Source organism: Crinia signifera, chromosome 7, assembly GCF_055691185.1.
Source record: "Crinia signifera chromosome 7, ASM5569118v1, whole genome shotgun sequence".
NCBI lineage: Eukaryota > Metazoa > Chordata > Amphibia > Anura > Myobatrachidae > Crinia > Crinia signifera.
Genome location: NC_139223.1, coordinates 141,319,048 through 141,342,672, shown reverse-complemented (window position 1 = coordinate 141,342,672; position 23,625 = coordinate 141,319,048). Strand labels below are relative to the sequence as shown.

At 42.3% G+C, this 23,625-nt stretch overlaps 1 protein-coding gene across 1 annotated transcript in view; it reads right to left on the bottom strand.

The window, feature by feature from the left end:
* DARS1 (aspartyl-tRNA synthetase 1) overlaps positions 1 to 23,625 on the bottom strand; it is an 83,480-nt gene that overhangs the window by 59,302 nt on the left and 553 nt on the right. Inside the window, exons 2-4 of the mRNA XM_083153881.1 lie at positions 5,642 to 5,738; positions 4,644 to 4,673; positions 2,622 to 2,679 (exon numbers count right to left, since the gene is read on the bottom strand). Of these exons, the coding sequence (XP_083010007.1) occupies positions 2,622 to 2,679; positions 4,644 to 4,673; positions 5,642 to 5,738 (185 nt within the window). The remainder of the gene's footprint in view (positions 1 to 2,621; positions 2,680 to 4,643; positions 4,674 to 5,641; positions 5,739 to 23,625) is intronic.

Sequence of the window (23,625 nt, the reverse complement as noted above, 5' to 3'; positions counted from 1 at the left end):
AAATTGGACATTATTCTTGCAAAATGGACCTTCCATATTAGATGCCAGTGTGAAAGTCTGCCATTTGAGACTCAAGAGTCAAAACATTTACCGGTTTTAAAAACATTAAGTAACTTTTCCCCAGAGAGTGATACATTTTTTGCCATCAATCATAAGAGCAGCAATAAATCACAGGAAAAGAACCCACATTGCTGGTGACTGACAGCGGGTCCAATGCAATGAGCCGTCCCTTGAGCATCACACCGAACTCTCCGACTCGCCCCTGCTGCAGAAGCAATCTCTTGGATTGCTTCTGATTTCAGCCGGCATGGCTAGGAATGCATGTGATCCTGCTACCTGGGAAGGTGTGAGAGATTGTGGAGTAGGAGACAAATAAAAGGATGGGTAAGCAGATATTAATGCAGGGAAAAAAGGAGCAAATACACAGAGGATAGAGAGAGACTGGTAAGGACATGGGGAGGAGAGAAAGTGGTGGGAGAGATGGAGAAGGTGGTAATGTAAGGTAATAAAGACACGGGATACAAGAGGGAGAGAAAGTGTAAGAGACAATGGGGAGACATATGGGTAAGAGAGTAATATGAAGACTCAGCTGACCACAACAGCAGTGACCCAGAAAATGACAGGTCCAAAATCACTTATTTTCTGAGTAATCAGAATACAGCAAATATAGTAATTATATTTGTGTCTTGAGTTCTCCATCAATTTCATTCTATTCTATCCACACACCTGGACATACGATAGGAATCTTTAACATACTTCCTGTAAGAACATGCAAAGTAATAAAACCCAAGACAGAGGATAAACGGTTGGTGGAATTTCCCTGTTAGCTCCTGGCTATTATGAATGCCAGATCAAATAATATATATATAAAATCATTCTACACCGACATCAACGGCCAAATGCTCCATTTACAGTTACAGTTATGAATCACTGACATGATACAATTCCAGCACACAATGTAGAATTACAAAAGATCATTCCAGCACGAGGATGTATCCAGTTTTATCTGGCTCTCATATGGTTTAAAGGCATTAAAAGTGATCAAGAAAGCTGCACTGATCGCATATACACAGTGGGTTAAGCCATTTCGGATATGTACTCATTATGCCTTCCCTTTAGAACGTAAGCTATTACGAGCAGGACCCTCTCTCCTCAAGTGCTTTTACTAGAATACATATTTATAAAAATGTATCTTTTGCTCCTTAATCCATTTAATGGCACCTAACCCTAGGTCTTTGCCACTCTAATAATTACTTCAGTGCCCTGTCCCATGATGCAACGGTCTTTATTTACTATGTACTTGTCTGAAATTACCTTGTACAGTACAGTAAGTCATAGTTTTCTTGTTTTTGCTCATTTATGCATTGTTAGGCACTGCAGAACACTTGTGGCTCCATATAAATAAATTATAATAATGCAGCACACTTATTCTCTAGCTGATCATGAGGCACTTTATTTCCTAGTGACGGATAAGTTGCATTCTCTATTACACCAGCCTATATAACCCGGGCGTGCAAAAACCAAGGTTAACAGGGTTAGCAGGCGGTGTAAATGCACCTATTTGAAATTACCCAGGTCGTGAGACCCAGCAATACAGCTAGTTTTGCAGCGACCCGGTACCCGTTCACTGCAACGGAAAAGCCGATGCTGGGAGATGCTCCGGTGATTTCAGCCACCTGGCATTATGCCGTAAAAGGGTTCACAAGCGACCCGGCTTGCTGGTGTAAAAGGGGTATAAGATAGTGCAGCTACAATGGGTCCATCCACTGTACGCATGGAGACTTTGATGGAAGGTAGGGAACATTTGAACCTGTCTTTATGTAATCGGCATCTACCTTCCCCTCTGTATACAACTTGCTACTCTGACATATAATATTAATCACTATGCACAAAGGCTGGAGAAAATAAACATTTATAAAAAATAAACAGCACCTGGCATGCTGAAAGCTGAAACTGAGAGACTAACAATTATTGCTGCCATAAATAAACACATTATAAAGGGTATTTCCATGTAAGTTTTCTCTTATGCTTCCTGTTCCAGTAATATGACTCCTCCCATAAGGCGCCTGTTATTTGATCAGTTTAGCCAGATAGCGGGCACCTGCACATAGCTGCCACCGCTGTTAGCCATGTTCTGCTCAGCTCAAACTCATTAGGTTAAAGGCATACAACTACAGAAGCTGCATAAGGTATAATACTAAAACATAGCAAGCACTCAAACACTCAGTATCACACATCACATGCAAGTTAGACAATTAAAGCAAACACATTTTTTTTAAGGGAACGAATTTGATTCGCCTATTCAACCCTGCTGCTGATTTTTCACCAGGATGAAAAATCCAGTATTGCCGAAAACTGCATTTATCTGCGAAATTGCCCCCAATTCACATGGTTTTGGCGAATTTGCAGTCGTTTTCACCAATGCCATTTCGCCGCCATGGCCGAAAATGTAAAAGAAAAAAAAAAATGGGCGAAAATGCCCATGATTGAATACTGAAATGGTGAAGGTCCGGACGGGATTGAACAACACACTATATACTGTATAATTAGCATAAAATAATTCAGATAATAACAATATCACAGGGGTCAACTGAGTTTAATAGCTTTCGCTGTATACAAACCTATTTTCTCTTGAGACTGTATCATGGTGGGTACCCCATATTTGTCCTTAGCAAAGTCCTACATGAAAAGAGTCATTAATTCAACTGTGCAAAGAAAGAAAATGAATTACTATCTCACAGCAGATAAATCTGAGGAACAGATCTCATACTGAGCCAAATGTACTAAGCTTCAAAAAGTGATCAAGTGGAAGGCAACAATGCACCAGCCAATCGGCTCATACCTGCTATGGCTTTTTTTTTTTAAAATGACAGAATCTGATTGGCTGGTAGTTTAGCACCCTCTATTTTATCACTTTTTGAAGCTTAGCGCAACTGGGCCTGAAAAGTAGACCTAGTAGTAGTTCCCTGTACAGGACCAGCAATATAAAAGCATGAAGGTCTTCTGTCATCTATACCTAGATCAGTATTACTGCAGTCACCCTAGCCCCTAAAGTACAGAGAATAGGTTCTTACTCTGACACTTTCATTGAAAAGGCCAAGTTAACAAACAGCATTGCCCTTATTCTGTACCTGGCACAGTATTACTATTGCCCAATTTGTTTATTCCTGGCAATAAAGTGTATCTGTCGCCTATTTACATTAGGGGAACTCCTTTATGATGGATGGAACAGATACACTCTCTAATAGATTTTTTTGCCATTATGTACAACTCATTGCAGGTATATGTTGAAGAGTGCATGGAGGTCATTTGTTTCTCCAGCTTCCCGGCAGGTGAAACAAAATCCTCCATAGTGCTGGGTATCAGGGATAACGGGATAAATTAGCCAATTAAATTACGTATAAACTGTTAATTACAAAGATTAATTGAAGGAAGAAATCAACCTGAACAGATAACCTATGGTCTATGCACTGGAAACTATTGTTTAAAGACATTAGATATGTTGTTGTAACCATGAAAATAAGCTGTATGAACAACAGATGTCAGCAAAGATGGAATTCCCCTTCAAAAAGAGCAGTTTTAGTATGAACTGGAAATATTTTAGGGAAACTCTAGATTATTTACTAAGTGCAGAACATGTCTTTAAACTTAGATGTCTGAGATCTATTATATAAAGAGGAATTTCAATTCTCTATAATGAACATTTCAATTAAAACAGACCATAGATTTCTGGACATCCTTCCCTGACTGACAACAAATGCAAAGAAGTTGGAGTAACTATGCTGCATGGACACAGGAGCAGTCAGTGTAAAATTAAGCATCACAGGTAGTACTGCCAGCTAATTACAGCGCGAGAGGTGCAAAAATGTTATTTAGAATGCCGACACATCTAAATGCCAACATTGCCAGGATGTGTCCATTGTAAATGTCAACAGTCAACATCTGGACATGTCGTCTTAAACTAATTTTAGCCCTAACCATAACCTGACTGCCTACATTTACAATGCTACATTCACATTGTGAATGTCAACAATCTGGTGTCAACATAATTACTTCAGAACATTTACAGTTTAATAATATAACAACAAAAAAAACTGCCACACTTGGCACCAGGTCCTGTTACACTCTGCTAGCATTGGGCACCTTTCTTTGCTAAAAATGCATCTTAATGGGCGTACAGGTGACTTGACACGGATTCAAATGTCAACGGCCGCCGTGAGCTGGCGAGTTGCCTGAATTGAACAGGAAGGAGGGAGCAAAATCAAATTGAAAATTACCCTGAATCGAAGCGTGTGTACCCCCATTAGTCACAAATAGAATGCACAAGGAGACTGTGCTGATTAACCTGATATGCAACCATTTTGACCGTTGTGTGCGAGTGAGTCTTTAAATCTTCATTTGAAGTGCTACAATGTGGCAGCTGCAGCTTTTTCCCATAACAAGTGTGTGACCCACACAGATATAGAAGTGGATCATATCAAATGAATCAGCACAATCTCTTCATGTGTCCTATCCACATCATGTTGCAAATAAGATACTGTCAGCTCACTCGCGCCACTCATCTTCAGCTGTGTGGCATACTAAGGCTAGATGAATAATACCCACAAACTGACAACTCTACTCTCTGTCGTACAAACACTTACCTCTCCCTCCTCTGCCTGCTGTTCAGATACCTAAAGTAAGGAAAGAGAATATATTTAAGCAAATTGAGCAAATGTAACATTTCTAAAATTAAGTTTAGGATGTGTGTGGATTTCATGGAATGCCAATTGTCACTTATTTCCACAACTAGTAAGCCCGCTCAAAGCAAAAGCTTTGAAAGCTAGTCTGCTACCTTCTGTGTTTGTGCATGAGTGAGTAAGAGATGTAGTTTCACTCTCTGCCAGTAGACGGCAGTGTTTCAGGGGCTCACAGACACTAGACATATATATAGATGAGTAGAATGATTTATTGAGTGGGGAACATATTATTGGGTCTATGTACTTGGCTTAGCGATAAAATGTGTCGCTATAAAGTACCAGCCAACTAGCTCCTATCTGTCATTTTTTAAACACAGCCTGTAACATGACAGTTGGGAGCTGATTGGACTGGTACTTTATCTCTGTCGACTTTATCTCTCTCCAAGGATTAATACATAGAACTCTATATTACCAGCAGATGAACGAGGGAGTGGACAGCTTTCCATAGTGTCCTGCTATGGGCGGTGTTTAGTCCACATGCAACGCTACGAAATTTGCAGTGTTGCGTGTGGAACAGAATAAGGGCCTAACTTCCCAATTAGATGGGCACTGAATATCATCTATTATCAGAACGCAGTTGTCTCAGTGTCATTGGCTAGTGTAGAGGAAGCAAGGAGAGGTGAAGCATAAAGCTTACCCAAGTTCTAAAATTCCTTACACTAAAATACTTTCATTTTAATAGTCCTTTAATCTAGCAGATACTATATTATACTTTTTTGCAAGGGATTCTGGGGAAATTATATATTTTAACACTAGAATGAGCTCACATTTGGCCATTATTTGATTACACTGCCATGTCTGCTCTACTGTGCATTTGAAATTGCAATAAACCTAACATGCAGATTAACTTATACATGAATGTGTGTGTCACTGTTAAGACATAAGCAAACTCCGACACTGACCAACTTGGCCTGCTTCTCTGCTTTCTTTGCTGCTTTCTCAGCTTCCTTCTGTTGTTTTTTCTGGGCTTTCTTGGACTGAGCCTGGTCCTCGGCCGAACTACAAAACACAAAAGCGGAAAAAAAAAAGAGAGTGAGCCCAGCGCGCAGCGGAGAGTATGATATTAAAAGGTGACCTTGCCTCTTCCATATGCTATTTATTCCACTTCCTGGAGGAAGTTTTTAGTCAATGGGAAACTCGGGTCCCATTCATAGCGACACAGGGGTTCACTTAATCCCTTTGTTTGGCAGAATGACTTGTTCGGCTTTTCTTCATTCAATACATTATTTTTTTTCCCTCTTCCACAAAATAAAAACAGGAAATTTCTGGGGAAGCAAGTGTTTGGAAATAACAAGCATGGGATATTTCTTTTAACATGTATTTCATACATAACAAGGAGAAGTATCCTCTTCCAATTAGGATGCTGACAATGGCGGTGCGTTATGTGAACCTGCGGGACACGGTGACCCTAGTTTGTCACCATTGATGAGATCTGGAGGTAATAATACAGGTGCTTTGGAATCTTTCATTGTGAAATAAAAAGTATTAGCAAAAAACTATAATCCTGCACAGGCGGGACAATGTAACAGATTGATAGGTCGGGTATGGGTTATAGGGTTGACATTAAGAAGGTTGACACAGTAAAAAGGTTGACCAGGCTTAAGTTGAAAGGGTCGAAAGAGCGACACAATTAAAGGTTGACAGTTTATCACATTTTCTAGTTGTCTATGTGGAATTACCTCGACATGGACCCCGTGTAAGTGTACCGCCTCGCTCGCCATGCTTCAGGAACACCATTAGATTCTCCCTCTATGTCCACATGGATAATAACATATGAAAAAACACCTTTTTTTGGTAAAACAAAAAAGTGTGGAAAAACTCAAGTCAACCTTTTTCATGTCGACCTATTGCATGAGTCAAACTTTTGACCACGTCGAGCTTTGCCGTATGTCGACTAATAGTGTTCAACCTACTGAGTGTCAACCGCCAGGCCACATCCCTCTAGGTCAACTGTAGAGTCAACAGGTTGACCACTATTAGGTTGACACATGAAAAGGTCAACGTGAGTTTGACATGATTTTTTTTTTTCTCGAATTGTTCATACTTCACAGGCCAGGTCAACTACTAGTGAGAACGGCAAAGTGCTGAAGTATGGTGAGGGTAAGTGTTACACTAATTTGAGGTACACAAAAAAAAGTGGAAACCTCGTGCCAACCTTTTCCTGTGTCGGCCATTTTAATGTCAGCCTTTTTCATGCGTCAACTGATAGTGGTCGACCTGTTGACCTAGACACGGTCTATCTTTCAATCCACATCCCTCGAGTCTACACCAGTGGTTCCCAAACTAATTTGAATCACGGCGCCCTAGAGTATGAGAATTCTTTTCACAGTACCCCTAGGCCAAAAGTTCCTTATGCAGAAATTGTGAAAAAAATAAACAATTACAATACGTAATTTGTTTTTATATGTCACATTAGGTTTGAATATGTGGTAAGGGTCAAGATTTGCTTCTGTTTGTCCACATTTCATATAATTGCCAGTCATCAGCATTGTTTTTGCCTATTCCATCGACCAGTGATAATTTGAATTGGTCCTGGACCTCCAATCCAAGGCAAGTGTTCCAAGGCACCCCTGTGTGCTAACGCACAAAGTTTGGGAATTACTGCTCTACACTGTTAAACCCTTCCCTTAGAGCACAGTTTACCAAATTCTGCCATTACAGTCCATTATTTGGTTTTTGTTTCCAAAACAATTTTACCAAGACAGAAAGAACACACTGTGACTATATAAACAAAGTTTGTCAGTTACTAAAGCCAGAGGTGAAAGAGCACAATCCCAGAGCAAACACTTAAGGCACACTAGGAGTATACAACACGGACGCCTCAGAGAGGATGCAGTCCTGAGAATAGCTGCGGAGTCACCATCCCAGCAGCCAGGAAAACAGCACAATAACAGATCTGACTTGTGCACTGCACCTGCCTGATGCTGGTCACTATTCTCTGACTCACAGCTAGTCATGCCAGTCTAGCATCCTTTTACATAACATCTGGATGGCAAAACAACAAAACAGATTAGTCACGAAGGAACTCAAACACTCTTCAGAGACATTAATAGCACCACTACCGCTGTGTTTATTGATGCTGCAATAAAATTACAAGTGTTTTTATTTATTGACTCCGTTTCATGTAATATGCTGTATTTATGTCATACTTATTTAACTGGAGAGGTTATCCTTTAAATTCAGATGACAACCTCAGGGCCCTGAGAACATGCACTGAAAACACAATGCGAGATGTTCTGTCTCTGTGCTACACATTCCACATGCTGCCCCTTTATAGTGTCAGAGAATCTACTGGACCCGTTGACCTTCAGAAAGTCAATCAAACAATGGCTGCTGCCAGTCAGACTGTGCTTGTACACTGAAATTCATAATTAACAGCCAATCACTACAAACTCCCCCTCCCCAAAAGAAAGCTCAGGGCTCAGCTGTGGGCGTGCGGTGAGAATGGACTAGGAGGAATGTACGGAACTCAACATGAATGCGCCCGTCACTCAGCAGCCATATTTTACTCCCCGGACCTCGGCCTTGGTGCTTTCTTCTGGATTACCTTGGATTCCTGGACTCTATATTGGGGCAAATTACTTAATTGATTGAAGTCATATATTCAGCTGTCAACAGTTCACCATCTGCATAGTGAGAAAATTCCCATCTGCACTTCACTTCTGATTGCACTAATTCCTTGGAGAATGATCTGGGCGCCTGAAGGATGAGGTGGCGTTTCTGCTAATGTGTGAATCTCTGATTAGGTTTATACATGGGGGACATTAACAACAGCATTGCGCATAAACAACTATAAAAGGAAAGACTAATCAAAGATTAACGTCTTTTTTCAGCTGGGCATCTGTCTCCAGAAAACCTACTATTGAAAATGAATGAAAACAAGTATGAGTATTATGGTTTTCTGACTGCTGGCAACAGAACAAACATATAAAGTACATTTTGAAGAGATGGTAGGAGGAAAATATAGCAAGTAGTCTGATTTCCTTTCGAGACAGGGCTCTCAGCAGCTTCATGCCATAAAGACTATATGCTGTTAGATCAACAGTTATTTTTCATTTATACAAAAATATATGGTCTATGGCAGTGGTTCCCAAACTTTTTGAATCACGGCGCCCTTAAGTATCAGAATATTTTTTGCGGCTCCCCTAGGCCAAAAGTTGGTTACTAATTTCACGAAAAAAAGTTGTGATTTATATGTTTTCCTTAGGTCCAGTTATGTGGTGAGGAACATGATTCACTTCTGTTTACCCACATATTCTTAATTGGAAGCCACAAGCACTGAGCCTATTTCATTGTCCATAAATAATTTGAATTGGTTCTGGACCACCAACCTAAGGCACCCCAAGGAGCCTAGGCGCACAGTTTGGGAACCACTGGTCTATGGATTGGATTGTCTTTCTTGTATCTGCTACTGCAATTAACACAACCAACCACTGTGTCAATGATTAAATCAGAGCCTTCAACCTGAGAAGTGTGTAACCTAAAGCCCGTACACAGTAGGCGATATATTGAGCAATATTTTGTCACTTCTGAGTGTCATCGTCCTTCATATCCCCCAGTATGTACGCCTCTAATGACACTCCTGTGGGTTCTTAAGAAGCCGCCTTGTCGTCTGTTCATGTACAGATGAGGGAGTGCATCGTTAACAAGAACCATGCCCCTCCCCAACATCGCCAAGTGTGTATGTGCCTGCCATTGCTGGCACCCCACCGGGTCCCCATTGCAACAGATATCAGTGTCTGTAAGGATCACAGTGTGAATGGGGCGTTAGACTTTAGGCAGTGCAGTTAAACCGATAGGTGCAGGGTAGATGCTGACTGCCAAATAACTGGTGCGCCTCCATGCACTGCACAATGTGTACCAGATTGGTTTGGAAATCAAGGCAAGACCGTTTTGATGCCATGATCGATTATCAGTCAGGTCAATACACTGATTAGTATTTCTTCAGACCAGTCCTTTAGTTGGTTGGTTTGCAATACTATGCAATGTTTGTCACAGTGTTGAATTAATGGCAGTAAATGCTGTAAGAGTCCACGGTCGTGCCAAAAGCTCACAGAAACCACTCACTAGAGAACGTGAGTCTCAATATGGACGTGGGTCTCTTAATGGATAGAAAAAAAATATATGTTTTTGTTTAACTCAAAAAAATACGGTGTGGCCATGAGTGTGTACCACTGACGGGCATATTAATTGGAAGTGCCATAAAATGAATGCATTTTCTGTAAGTGGGTGTCTTCCAAGCTGCGTGTGGCTAAATGGAAGCGGCTGCACAATGGCACAGCTGAATGATTGATGTGTTGTGCAACAAAAGCTGGAGCCGCCACTGGAAGGCTATGCATTGTGCACAATGTCTACCTCCCTTGTTTGAACAGATTTACATCCCATTAACATCACAATCTGAAATGGCGTTTCAGGGAGAATCAACCAATTAAGTATTTTAATGCTTGCAACGCCGATATGCAAAATAATCCGCCTTTGTCATTCATACCGATTATATACAGTAAATTGGCAGAAAAGCTCCTGAAAATGAATAAGAAGTTCAATTAACTAATTGCATTTATTTCATAGTGGACTTTTCTAATCGTTAATTACTTGTAATAAACCAAGCAATTCTCACAAAAGCCACAGAACGTATGAATACTACATCCATGTTCTCAAGCAGGGATAGGCAATGTTCTCTCTTTGGGTAACAGAGATTCAACATTACAAGCCGAAAAAGATTCTGGAATGCCACCACCACCACCACCACCACCACCACATAAATACATACACACATCTATCTATCTATACACACATGCACACATATAAATGGCAAATTACTCCTCACCTCTATGAGGTAAAGTACCACAACTGACCACTAGAGGCTACTTGACAGACCAAATTACTCCTTTACTAGTGAAAGCAATTTTTGCAGGGCCTGTTTCAAACTTGCTGGATGATTTGGAGAGAGGGAGCTGTGAAGACAGAAATTGGAGGTAGAAGCAGATAGAGTCTGGGGGTGTGGGGGAGAGTTTGTGTGCTAAAAACTGCCACAGCTCAAAGTGAAAGTAAAAACGGTCACAGCTCAAAGTGAAAGTACACTGCAGAAACAGTTATTGTAATGGGCTTTTAACTAGTCACAATATATACAGACATTTACAAAAGTAATACACTGTGCTAACAATGTAATACCCCTTTTACAACCAAATCCCTGATCCGACCCGATATTTGGAACACGGTTCCAAGCCAGGGCGGATTCAGGATTTGCACTGCGGTTCCTACCCGCAGGGTAAACTGGGGTGGTGCTTGGAGATGAGTGCCGGGACCGCCGATCGCCCCACTGGGACGCCATTCATCGCACTGGGGGCAAGCCCTGCACCAAGGTAAGCTGCCCCCATCCGTGAGGTGAATGGATGCCGCACACTGGCATTTATTCACATCCTCCCTGCCCCAGCTGCTGTCTGCAGAGTACAGCAGACAGCAGCGGAGGCTGTGTGTACACCCCCGCCCAACCTCCATGTTAACCGTAGGCAGCTGTGGTGCGGAGGTTGGGCTTCCCCCATAGCTGTAAACGGGAGCCGGGTCAGAGGGAGCCTGATCATCCCGCGATCCCTCCGGTAATCAGGAGATCTTGGCGTTTGATGTTGGAAATCTTTTCAAGAGCTGGGACGCATCGCATAGGGCTCTGGTGCCAGGTCAGTACGATTTTCCAAACATATTGAGTGTGTATAACAGAAGTTTGGAGCCATAAAAGATACCATGATGTGCACATAGGGAACAGTCATCAGGTTAGTCATATTGGTTCACCATTCTCCCCCGTGTCCATTTAAGATAGAAGGATTTGGTATGAGGAGCATTTTAAAGAAACCTTGTTTTGCATATAGGGACCAACACCAAGGTCAGTGTGGTCCTATTAGCAACACACCCCAGAAATAACCCTGAATTAATGGGAGGATATCATCTTGAAGAATAGACCAGCGCTGGGAAGCTACCCTATTTTGTTTTTTTGTCTGTATCTATAGGAGTGGTGCTCCTGGTTAGCGACCCAGCAGCGGTCAAATTAGCGCTGTTAAATCGAGAATCACCTTGTTAGACACGGTGTACCCGTTTGCACTGCCCTCTACCCAGGTTCTGTTCTACCCTGGTCAGGACCTGGGTAGAAGTCCAGTGTAAAAGGGACATGGGTTAACCACGAGGGAAAAACCCGGGTTTTTGCGGCGGTGTAAAAGGGGTATAGGTGAAACATGGAATTTTATGGCAGACCACTTGGCCCATGTAAGCTACCACATTTTTTTATTGTTTAGGTCCCCTTAACCTTAATTGATCCTTAGTTCTAGTAAGGATATGCATATGCCTATCCCATGCATGTTTATATATCTGGTCAGCTTGCTTAAAAAATGGCTAAAATAGCGGCGTGTGTTGTCCCCATAAGTATTTTCAGCACTTTCATGCATGTGGAATAGCAATACAACATTTCTCAAATGAGTAAATATCAGTATATGGGCCACCGCTGAAACAGGCCCATTGACAATGGTAGATCTCTGCTAATTACATGAACTAAAACTAGTTTCCAGGTCACAAAAGTCCGGCGACCCCTGCACTAGACAATGTGTGTGTGATATTTAACGATATTGGTATCCTGCACATATCGCTCAGTGTATACACAGCATAATATTGCAGATTCATCTCCAGATGCCAAGGCTTTGTGGGATATGCTGGCCCCAACTGGGCACTTCCATTTGGAAATGACTAGTGAGACAGAAAGGTAGGAGAATAAGTGCAGCAAACCGAGTAAGAGCGGAACGGACCTCTTGGGTGTCACTGAAAACATCCATAAATGCCACCATTGGCACGTGTTGCTTACCCTTGTTCTGATGTATGCCTAATAATAATTTTATTATGCAAGAAGTTCTGAAGGACTTGCGGCTAACTAACAGGCCATGCGGTTTTGGGGGTATTTTAAGACTTGCACATAAACTGCCCAAATATCTGGTCACTGGGGCACCATCTTTCTGATGATACATGTGCAGAAGACAGCAGACTCACGGTGCCAGTCTTTTACTTCCTGTGTGGCGCCAACTTCCCAAACAGATCACACTCACAACTTAACTATTTACTTGGTTTGCATTAGTCATCATTAGCATGCACTTGAACCAACCTGTATTTGGTACATGGTATACACTTGGAAACGGGTGCCGGACGGGATCCCGACTGTCAAAACACCGACAGCCGGGCTCCTGACGGCTGTCGGCTATTTTCCCTCATGGGGGTCCACGACCCCCATAGAGGGAGAATAAAAGAGGTGGCTCACATAGCAAGCCACCATCCCCGCAGCGTGGCGAGTGCAGCGAGCCTGCAAGGGGCTTAGTTGCGCTCACCATGCTGTCTGGGTCCGGCCAGTCAGGATCTCGACTGTCGGACCCCTGTACCACACAACTTGGAAACAGCAGAACTTATGCTTCCATCCAATGCTGCACTGCGGGCAGTAGCTCAAGCATCTAAACTCTGCCTAAATTAGAGACACCCCCCCCCCCTTACTACTCAGCCATAGGTGTACATGTAATTGAAATGCAGAGTTTGAGCAGTACCAAAACACACCAGATAAGCTCTGCCACAAGGGGAACATTCAAAGCAGGTAGATTTGAGCAAATGAAATAAGCCTTATACGGCCTACACACATGCCGATATTAAGGCATTTTCTACGCGATTTTGCTTAGTTTGGCAAAGTCGCTTAGAAAATGCCCTCACCTCGGTGTGTGTGTGGGGACTATATCGGCAGCAATGCGCGTCCCCGCGCGTCTTTATCGCTGGCCGAGATTGATGGACAGTGTCCATCAATCTCGGCATCGGCAGGGTTCTCCCACCAGAGAACACTGGGGCTGTCTGCTCACTTAGCACACAGAGCTGACAGCTCGCTCTGTGTGTGGGCTGTCAGCTCTGTGTGCTATGCGATAGCGGCGCAGCACAGCCCGACCTAGCATAGCTAGGTCGCCCTACACACATCGCTATGTGTGTAGGGCCCATTAGTGTACACGATGCTCGAAGCGCCTGGTAAACCCAACTGTCTACACACCGTACTACGGGAGATACAGGCCTTGTGCACCCAGAAAGAGCCTTTCACATATGCAAATTGATTAATATTTATAGAAAAAAAAAACTTAAGAATATGGCAGGTTTCCATGGCAGCCACTAGGCACAAGTGCACAATGTATTAATGGATCATTCTCCCATATACATTGTCAGTAATTCAAGAGAGCTTAGAAGTAAAAAAAAAAAAAAAAGGGCAAGTACAATGGGCCTTATTCTGGTTCACTCTCAGAGGCAAATTCCTTCTCAAATGGACAAAACCATGTGCACTGCAGGTGGGGCAGATATAACATGTGAAGGTAGAATTAGATTGCAGTGCACATGGTTTTGTCCATTTGAGAGTGAACCAGAATAAGGCCCAATGTACGCAACGTTCCGTAAGTACACTATAGCTGTACTCCTGAGTGTGGGAAATGGTATTATTCTTTTTCTGTTACAATAGCTATATTTGTATATCCTTGCATCAATAACTACATTTGTTTTTTCACTAGTACATGCTTTGCAGTCCCAAATAGTTAATCCATTAAAGTTTTAGAGCTGAATTGAAAAGGATACTGATTATGCCCCAGTGTTTAGGCTGCATTGCCCAATATACTCAATATGACAACGTGGAAACCTGCAATTGGCCAGTCATTTTCCTGAAATAACACAGTGTTGGGAAACTGTAGTCACATGAAGGAGCATCAATAAAATAAAATATGGCAGCACGGAGTGTAGTGGTTAGCATTACTGCCTCACAGCGCTGAGGTCATGGGTTCGATTCCCACCATGGCTCTAACTGTGCAGAGTTTGTATATTCTCCCTGTGCTTGAGTGGGTTTCCTCCGGGCACTCTGGTTTCCTCCCACAATCCAAAGATATACTGGTAGGCTAATTGGCTTCTAACAAAAATAACCATATATAATAAATAAACAACATGTGCGCAAGCTATATAAATAATAATATGGATATGAAATGCAAAATAAGTTGACCAACGCTTTCAGTGAATCAGGCGCACGCGGCTTTTTTGAAGAACAGTTCATAACTTGGTGCAAACCACTATCGCATTGTCATGATCACGTCCATTCATGATTACATGCAGGGATGCGGTAACTGTAGCACATAACACACACACACACTTACTAATTTTACACATCTACTCCATAATATTCTACCACAGATTATTGCTTCTAGAAGTGAAAAGTTGTCACATCTGACAGAGTTCACATATTGTCCTGCCTAGAACCCATTCACCTCACTGTTCAGTAGCAAAACACTTCTACCCCTTCTGTATTATTGCCATTGGCCCCTCTTTATGTATCATGACGCAAAGAAAGAAATGACAGCATCGGCAACACGAGGTCATCAAGCTTCTGTGAACATATTGTCACCCCAGGGCGCCTAGGCACAGAGTTTAGGTAGTGTTCATGCTAGCACCCTGCACCTTTCAAAATCCATGCAGTTCCTCTTTCCTACATTGGGTGTCGCTGTCTGCTGTGGTGATTCTACTCAAGTCTGGTCTGTATTGAGATACAGACCAGACTGCTAGAAACACCACAGCGGACAGTGACCCCCAAGCAGGAAAAAGGAACTGCACGGGCTTTATAAGGGGCAGGGTGCTAGAATGAACACTAGTTTAGGAACCACTGCTTTAGACTGTGCCAGACACATAAATATATTTTCCTCCAGTTTAATTTTTTTTTTTTTCATTAAAGGGATCATCGTTCATCCAGGATGTATTACCCAATAGCATCACTTTAATCATTTTTAGCAGGGTTCATATGTAGCACAACAGTTGATGCTGACATACTTTATATAATGGGCAAGGAGGTAAAATGGTTTCAACTATGCGGAAAATTCCGTATAACAGAGCTACAGGTGAGACATCGCAGCGACACACTTCAGCTGATTTTCACAGTTCAGAACATTACATGTAAACAGAAAACCCACCACATCCTGGAACACAATGTCATTCTCCACATAGTCTGTGAACATCCAGAATCACAGAACAAAAACAGACTGACTGATGGTGCAGGGTACCATTTTCAGAAGACGCATAGATTGTGTTGGCGGCTCTTGTTCTGAACCCTATACAGAGCTGAAAGGGATGTATTCAGCAACTGTAGACAAGGGACCGCATGTAAACATTAAGAACATGCTGGAACATGACAGAACTGTAACCACAAATAGGAGCGATGGTCACAGCCGCGCACTGTTGTCCGGCAGTGGAGATATTATTAAGAGTGACCACACTTGCTCCGACTAATCCCATTTTGCTAATATACCAGACAATTTTGATCTTTAACCTCCTGATGGAAACTCAGACTGTGCCCCCGCCGACCGAGAACCCAATATGCCCAACTCTATTGTCCCTAAATACGAGCAGTCAGGAATGTAGACGGGGTCAATGTCATATCTGCCTCATCACACAAAGAATGAAATGTACAGATGTCCTTGTGTTAACAGACAATCTATTAAATGTACAGATGACTTTGTGTTAATAAGACTACTAAAACAATGCGCCCGTAGTCTTCATGGATTTTCACTGCCCCTTTTAACATCATAACAGCCGCCTCTGAGACACATGATGATTAATACATTGTTTTACAAAGAGCTCTCATTTATAGGGGCTCACAAACGTCTCAGACTATATTTTTTTGAGAAATGAAATTTTCTAACAATGACTGTGGCTGGATATTAACTAGTAATGTAAATCTGGAATGTAGTTAGACAGTTAAAATAAAAGAGGACCATCAGACACATAGATTTTTAGCACCCCCCACCCAAAAAAAAAAAATATATTATATATATATATATATATATCCACCTGATGTGACTGGCAACTGCTAAGTAGTATTTGAAAATTACCATCTAGAAATCCACCAAAGTTCCTCATCATACTCTATAAATGAAGATCAGCTGGGAAAAGGACATGGGGAGGGTGGATGATGAGAATAGACTAAACTGTATTAAAGAATATGAGTCACCTTGGAGGCGACATCACAAAAGCCGGTCCTCCAATCTCTGTCTTCTTGTGCCATTTTCTAAGGTTGAAGGCCCCCATAACCTACTGCAATGTATCGCATGAGTATGTGATACCTCGCCGGGTAGCAGGATTGCAAACTGTACAGCGCTTGCGCACCTTTTGCGTAAGATGTATGCGACAACACTAACTGCAACAGGATCCGACAACTACTTACGGCAGCCATAGAGTTGGCCGGAGGTAAAACGTATACAATATTGGCAGTTTTCACACTATTTATCAGCTCTGTAAGGCTAAATCGTGTGAAAAAGGGCCATATTGTAGAAGTATATGGGCACCTTTAACATTCCAATGGTATAGGGCAGTATGGATGGTGTAATGGTTAGCATTACTGCCTCACAGCACTGAGGACATGGGTTCGATTCCCATCATGGTTCTAACTGTGCGGAGTTTGTATATTCTCCCCGTGCTTGCGTGGGTTTCTTCCGGGTACTCCGGTTTCCTCCCACAATCCAAAAATATGCTGGTAGGCTAAATGGCTCCCAAAAAAAATTAACCCTAGAATGTCTGTGTGCGCGTGTACATGTGGTAGGGAATATAGATTGTAAGTTCCACTGGTGCAGGGACTGATGTGAATGTGCAAATATTCTCTGTTAAGCGCTGCGGAATATGTGTGCGCGCTATAAGAAACTGTTAATAAAATAAATAATATTCCAGTATACATGTGTATGCCTATTACGACATGCATTATATTGTTTTATGTTCCTCATCTTGTCAGGTCTGTCTGGTTTTGTTTAAATAAACTGATATATAAAACACCTCTGTCATGCCTCAGTAAAGTCAATACAAATGAATACTGCTACAGCCCAAAACATAGCTGACATTATTGGAGGATGAACAGTGCACTTTAATTGCTAAGCACATTGATTTGTATAATGTGATGTATACATGGATTCGAGTATCTCTGTGCTGAATACTCCACAAACACATAAACTAAACAATAAATAAACAAAAAAAACTATGAAACGTAAATGCTGGCGATAAGGCTTCAGAAGTGAGAGTCTGGGTAAACCACAGTGAGCACAAGGGATGGAGGAAGCTGCATGCAGTCGGGTGATTGCACTGATTACAACAGAAGAGCAGTGCAGGCTCACATGAAGCCCCCTGAGAGCAGGCGATACAGGTGTGCGACATGACGTCAGAGAATACACAACAAAAGACAACAGAGAGGGGGCGATGGGAGGGGGTCTATAGTGAGCATCTGGCTCACAAACCTACACTTAACCACAGCTTCTCAATCTGCAATCCTGATAACAGAACTGTCACAGCTGTCTCACACTTGGAATAGTGAGGGCAATTTAAAGCTGGGTACACAATAGTAGATTATACTTGCCTACCTGACCCTCTCCATGAGGGAGAAAATGCTCTGTTCCTGGACTTCCCTTGTAATGTATTATTGCCATCACCTGTGGTGAAACACCTTTCTTATCAATTACCTAGCTCACCACAGGTGATGGCAATCATTCATTACCAGGGAAGGCCAGGAACAGAGCATTATCTCCCTCATGGAGAGGGTCAGGTAGGCAAGTATGTAGGAGATGTATATCTTGCCGGATTGGGCAGCATGGTCTCCATACACAGTGCCCGATCCGTCCTGTGTGACGTCACAACTGGGTGGAAGCACTTACATGCGCCCGCCTAGTTGAGCTGTCAACCACCGACAGCTACATGTACACACAGCAAGATGCAACAATATATCAGGTATCGGTTATGTTGCACAGCCGATGCTATATATCTGTGAACGACGCTGTTCACAGATGTTTTACTGACTCACAAATGCAGATGTTCCATTGATATAACGTCCGTTCAGTCAAACTATCAATATATCAGTCTTTCTGGTTAGGTCTCTGGCCTATTAGCTCATATCATATGCAGTAGTGTACAATATAGGTCAGATTAGTAAACTGACAGAATACTAGTTGTAACATCCCTAAATTCATATGGGGGTGAAGGGTTTTAGGTTTGCAGTTCTGACTATGGAACTTGCACAGTTCGAGATGACTCTACTCTATGTTGGCCAATCAGTTGATCGGCTGACACATCATTTGTGATTGTCCAATGTGTACCAATGATATGTCTATAAACAGCGTAGTCACAACAGATCATGAAGTGTGTATACACAATACACATGATCCGTCCATAGATATTTGCAGATATATCTTCTAGTGTGTAACAGCGATATACAGTCATTAGGTCGACATGCATTGGGTAGACACCATTAGGTCGACATGCAGAAAGGTTGACATGGGTCTAGGTTGACATGACATTAGGTTGACACAAGCATTAGGTCGACATGGGCTAGGTCAACAGTCAAAAAGTCGACATGGGTTTTATCACTGGTCTCTGAGCTGACATGTGCCGACATCAGGTGGGATTTCATGCCCTATAATCCACTAGGGCGTGGTGGTAGAATAAAATAGTGTGCCGCGCATAGCAGTGCTATGTTTCAGTGTCCATGTCGACTGTGTTGACATTCAGGTATAAAAAAAAAAAAAACATGTTGACCTTTTGACTGTCGACCTTGCCCATGTCAACTTAATGCCATGTCGACCTAATGGTGTCTACCCAATGCCTGTTGACTCCCTATAGATTGTAAGCTTGAGAGCAGGGCCCTCCTACCTTTTGACTGTCTGTAAATACCCTGTTTGTTGTATCATTGTCTCTTTTTGTAAAGTGCAAGGGAATATGCTGCGCTATATAAGAAACTGCTAATAAATAAATAAGTGGTGGAGACCCAATGATCCATACCCGTAATAGCCACTGGGTACACACTAGTAGATATATATATATATATATATATATATATATGCAGATATATCTACAGATGGATCAGACAGCGTGTTCTCCATAAACGCTGCCCGATCCGTTGGGTCTGACAGCCCAAATGGGCACTGAACTGTCAATCACTGACGCTGTATGGGCGGTTGATGGTTCATCTGTATACACAGCATGATGCTCCGATATATCTTTAGACATATTTCAGGCATCGGCTGTATGTTGTTCATGCACACTGGCCGATGGTGCATTGATATATTGGGCCAGTGTGTACCCACCTCTACCAGTTTACTGAAGCAATTCACTAATGTCCCCTGTTAAACTGATTTTATTCTGTGTTGTAAAGGTAAAGCACTGAAGCTGGGTACACACTTTCTGATCTTTATGAACGATATGCACAATAAGGATATAAATAACAATATCATCGCTCATCCCATTCCATGTGTACCCATATCGTTCAGATCAGCTCCCGCAGATTGTTCACAATAACCACGATTGTCTGAACATGCTGTCCAATCTGACGATATTGTTATTGACTGCATGTTCAGCGGGGCCCTGAACAATATCTTTAACGACATTGTTCAGCGTTTGACCCGCGGATGATTACTTTTGAGGTACTGCCGATATTTTAACGATATCGACGGTGCCGCATATCGTATAGTGCAGGGCTGGGAAACACCGGCCCTCCAGATGTTGATGAACTACACATCCCAGCATGCCTTGCATCAGTTTCAGCATGGCCACATAGCAAAACTAATGCAAAGCATCCTGGGATGTGTAGTTCATTAACATCTGGAGGGCCGGTGTTGCCCAGCCCTGGTATAGTGTGTATGAGACTTTAGAGTCCTAGTGGGAGAAAAGTGCTTTTTAAATATCATTATTAACTATATTTATTATTTTGGACTGTAAAATACCATTGCTTCGGTAGAGCAGAAGCAATCTACTTTACAGTTACCAAGAATGCAGTCCAACAATTCACAGAGGGCCTCAGCGATGCCACAAATTCTTACTGAATTTATAGGCACTGTGCAGGTGATGGGTGCTTTACTATATGGACAGAAAGGTCTTTATAATGTGAGGTATACATTAGTCTCTCACTCGTATATACAGCAATCAAAGATTTTAAAGTGTGGCTGTAACTTAATCTTCCATGATGACCTCTCTACTGATACAGAGCTGACTCAAGAGGAGAGGAATGAAAACAGAAAAGAGGAAGAGGATTGTCCTGATTCTTCTAAAACGAAAAATAGTACCGTAATCTGCATCTTACAATACTCCAAAGAGGGTATTTTCTTTCTTATTAAAAATATGGGACAGACTGTTAAAATAAACATTTCAAAATAATCCTGAGTAAGCAAGTTTTTGTTAAGTAAAGAAAAATCAGGTTGAAAACTGGTACAAATCATAATGCATCACAACAGACACTTTTTATAATCTTATTGCAACCTTGATGATTGGTCCCTTATGTCTGTGGTCTTCACAGACATAAAACCTGGGAACTTTCCTGCTAATTATAGCTCAGTGTAACAGCATACATAGACATAAATCTTCTGAGCTGTAACGCACTACTAGAAGCGCGGCACCTGTTATATTTGACAGCACCCAATTCTCACCCCTGGGTATTCTGGCTGTTGCTGTCTGTAGATTACATTTTAAAAGCATAAATCCACATAGGGCACTTATAGCAATGCAAGAACATCCCCCACAGATGTCTGTCAATCACACATGACTAATGAACTGGATTTCAAATGATAATCTGAATGGAGCACTATAGCTCAGTGTGAGTATACTGCACCAGGGACAAATAAGGCAGCATGTGTGTACATCAATCAACTGCAAGAAGTCTGCACCACGTACACAGATTTTACTGTCACAATACTTCTTGTTACTGGAGTTATTTTGCAAACCAAAACTTTACAAACATACAGTAGTTTGCCATTTTCTCAGCTACTTTGGGATAACTTCAGTAACATGTATGGGGGAAATTTAATAGGATAGAATTGGTAAGAAATCTAAATTTGTTTTAAAAGCGGCAATCATTTACACTGTGTAAATTAATCAAGTGTAAATGATTGCCGCTTTAAAAAACCTGGAGATTTCTTACCAAATCTCTCAGTTTCTGTATCTCTCACACATGGTGTCAATTAATCAAACTGCTGGTCATAATTATATCACTCGGGGGGCATTCAATTAAGTCCAGTTTTTTTAGATACCTGGAAAAAACCCCATAAAATTTAGCCAATTTTGGATGGATTTTTATTTTATGTTTCGCTGATGCATTTTCACTTTTTATTTAAAGTCTAAAATGGATGCAATTTTGACAAAAACACATGGATCAGTGAGTCACGTTTTTTACGACCCTGCAGGGTCCTTAATTGAATACCCCCCTCTGTGTTACTAGGTTTCCAGTGAAAAGTTGTCAGTTTATTCCCATCATAATTAAGTGCACCAAATTTACCCTATAAACACATGATAGTACTAAAATGTTTAAACACAACAGTTAAATAACATTATAATCTAATTTCTTCTTGCGATACCTACCCTGCGACAGCGAGCATCACAAGCTGTATACACGCAGTGAGATATGTACAATATTCTCTACAAATATGGACTATATGGTCCATATCGGTAGTTCATATCGCACCGTGTGTATGCATCACAAGACTATGAAGGGATGAGACCCACTTGTCCTCCACTTCAAAAGGCTGTGTAAAAAAACCTGGTTTCAGAAGTGCAGCAATGAGGATCATGAAGTGACGCTGTTGTGCATACGCATGCAGTTATCACTACATAAATTGCACCTTATAATGCTTAGTGCAGGGGTGGACAACAGGCAGCCTGTAAAAAGTTCCTCACTGGCCCGCCGCAGTGTAGTCCTGTGTATTCGACACTCAGCAGGTGCCAGGCTCGGCCTTGCGCATGCGCGAAAGGCCGCAGGACTACACCGCACACACAGCTGCGCCTAGCTGCCTGACCCCTGTATGTCACTACAGCCGCAGTGCAGACGCCAAGGTTAGGGGAGTCACTGTGACTGCATGGGGGTTGCAATCTACACCATTTTTCAAGGCTTGCGCACAGGTGTTTGGAATATCTAAAGAGGGGCAGGTGTGTGGCATTACTAATGGGGGCAGGTGTGTAGAATAACTAACGGGGAGCTGGTGTGTGGAAATGTGAGGGGGCATGTGTGGCATTAATAATGGGGGCAGGTGTGTGGAATTACTAAGGGAGAGCTGGTGTGTGGAATTACTAATGTAAGGGGCAAGTATTTGTGTTGCATGATGTGTAAAAGGGGTATATGGTGTGCTACAATACATTAAAAGACACACTCCCTTTTTGAGTGACCACACCCCTTATTTCTGGAGTGTGGCCCTCGAATATCTGCTGGAAGTATTAAGTGGCCCCCCAGCTGAAATAATTGCCCACCCCTAGCTTAAGGTGCGTACACACAGGGGCGATTTTGTGCAAAATCGCGGGAAATATGGTCGCTGAGCGACCATATTGCCCGCAATGGGAGTGTGCATCGGCGATATATCGCCGGGTGCGCGCTCCCGTTTTTGCCCCTGTGGTGATCGCTGGTCGCAGCAACAGGCTCCGGCGACCAGCTGATTACCACTGCCGGGCTCCCCCGGCAGTTTCTTTTTCATCAGCGACCATCTCTGGTCGCTGATGTAAAGTAGAAACTGAGCAATATATTGCTCAGCCATATATGGCTGAGCAATATATCTCCCCCGTGTGTACACAGCATTAGAGTCTGTACACACGTCACTTATAATGCGTACCATCTGTATACACAAAATTGATAGTGTGTGTAGAACCTGTATACACGTAGCTTAGTGCATACCATCTGTATGCTTGTACCGTATTTATTTATAGTTTCTTATGTAGCGCAGCAGATTCCGTTGCGGGGGGGGGGGGGGTCTGTGGGAGCACGCCCCCTTAAGCACCCACCGGAAAAAAAACACGAAAATCGGCGCCCCTGTCATAGTGTACAGTGACAGTCAGTATGACCCTGCAGCAGCAGCAG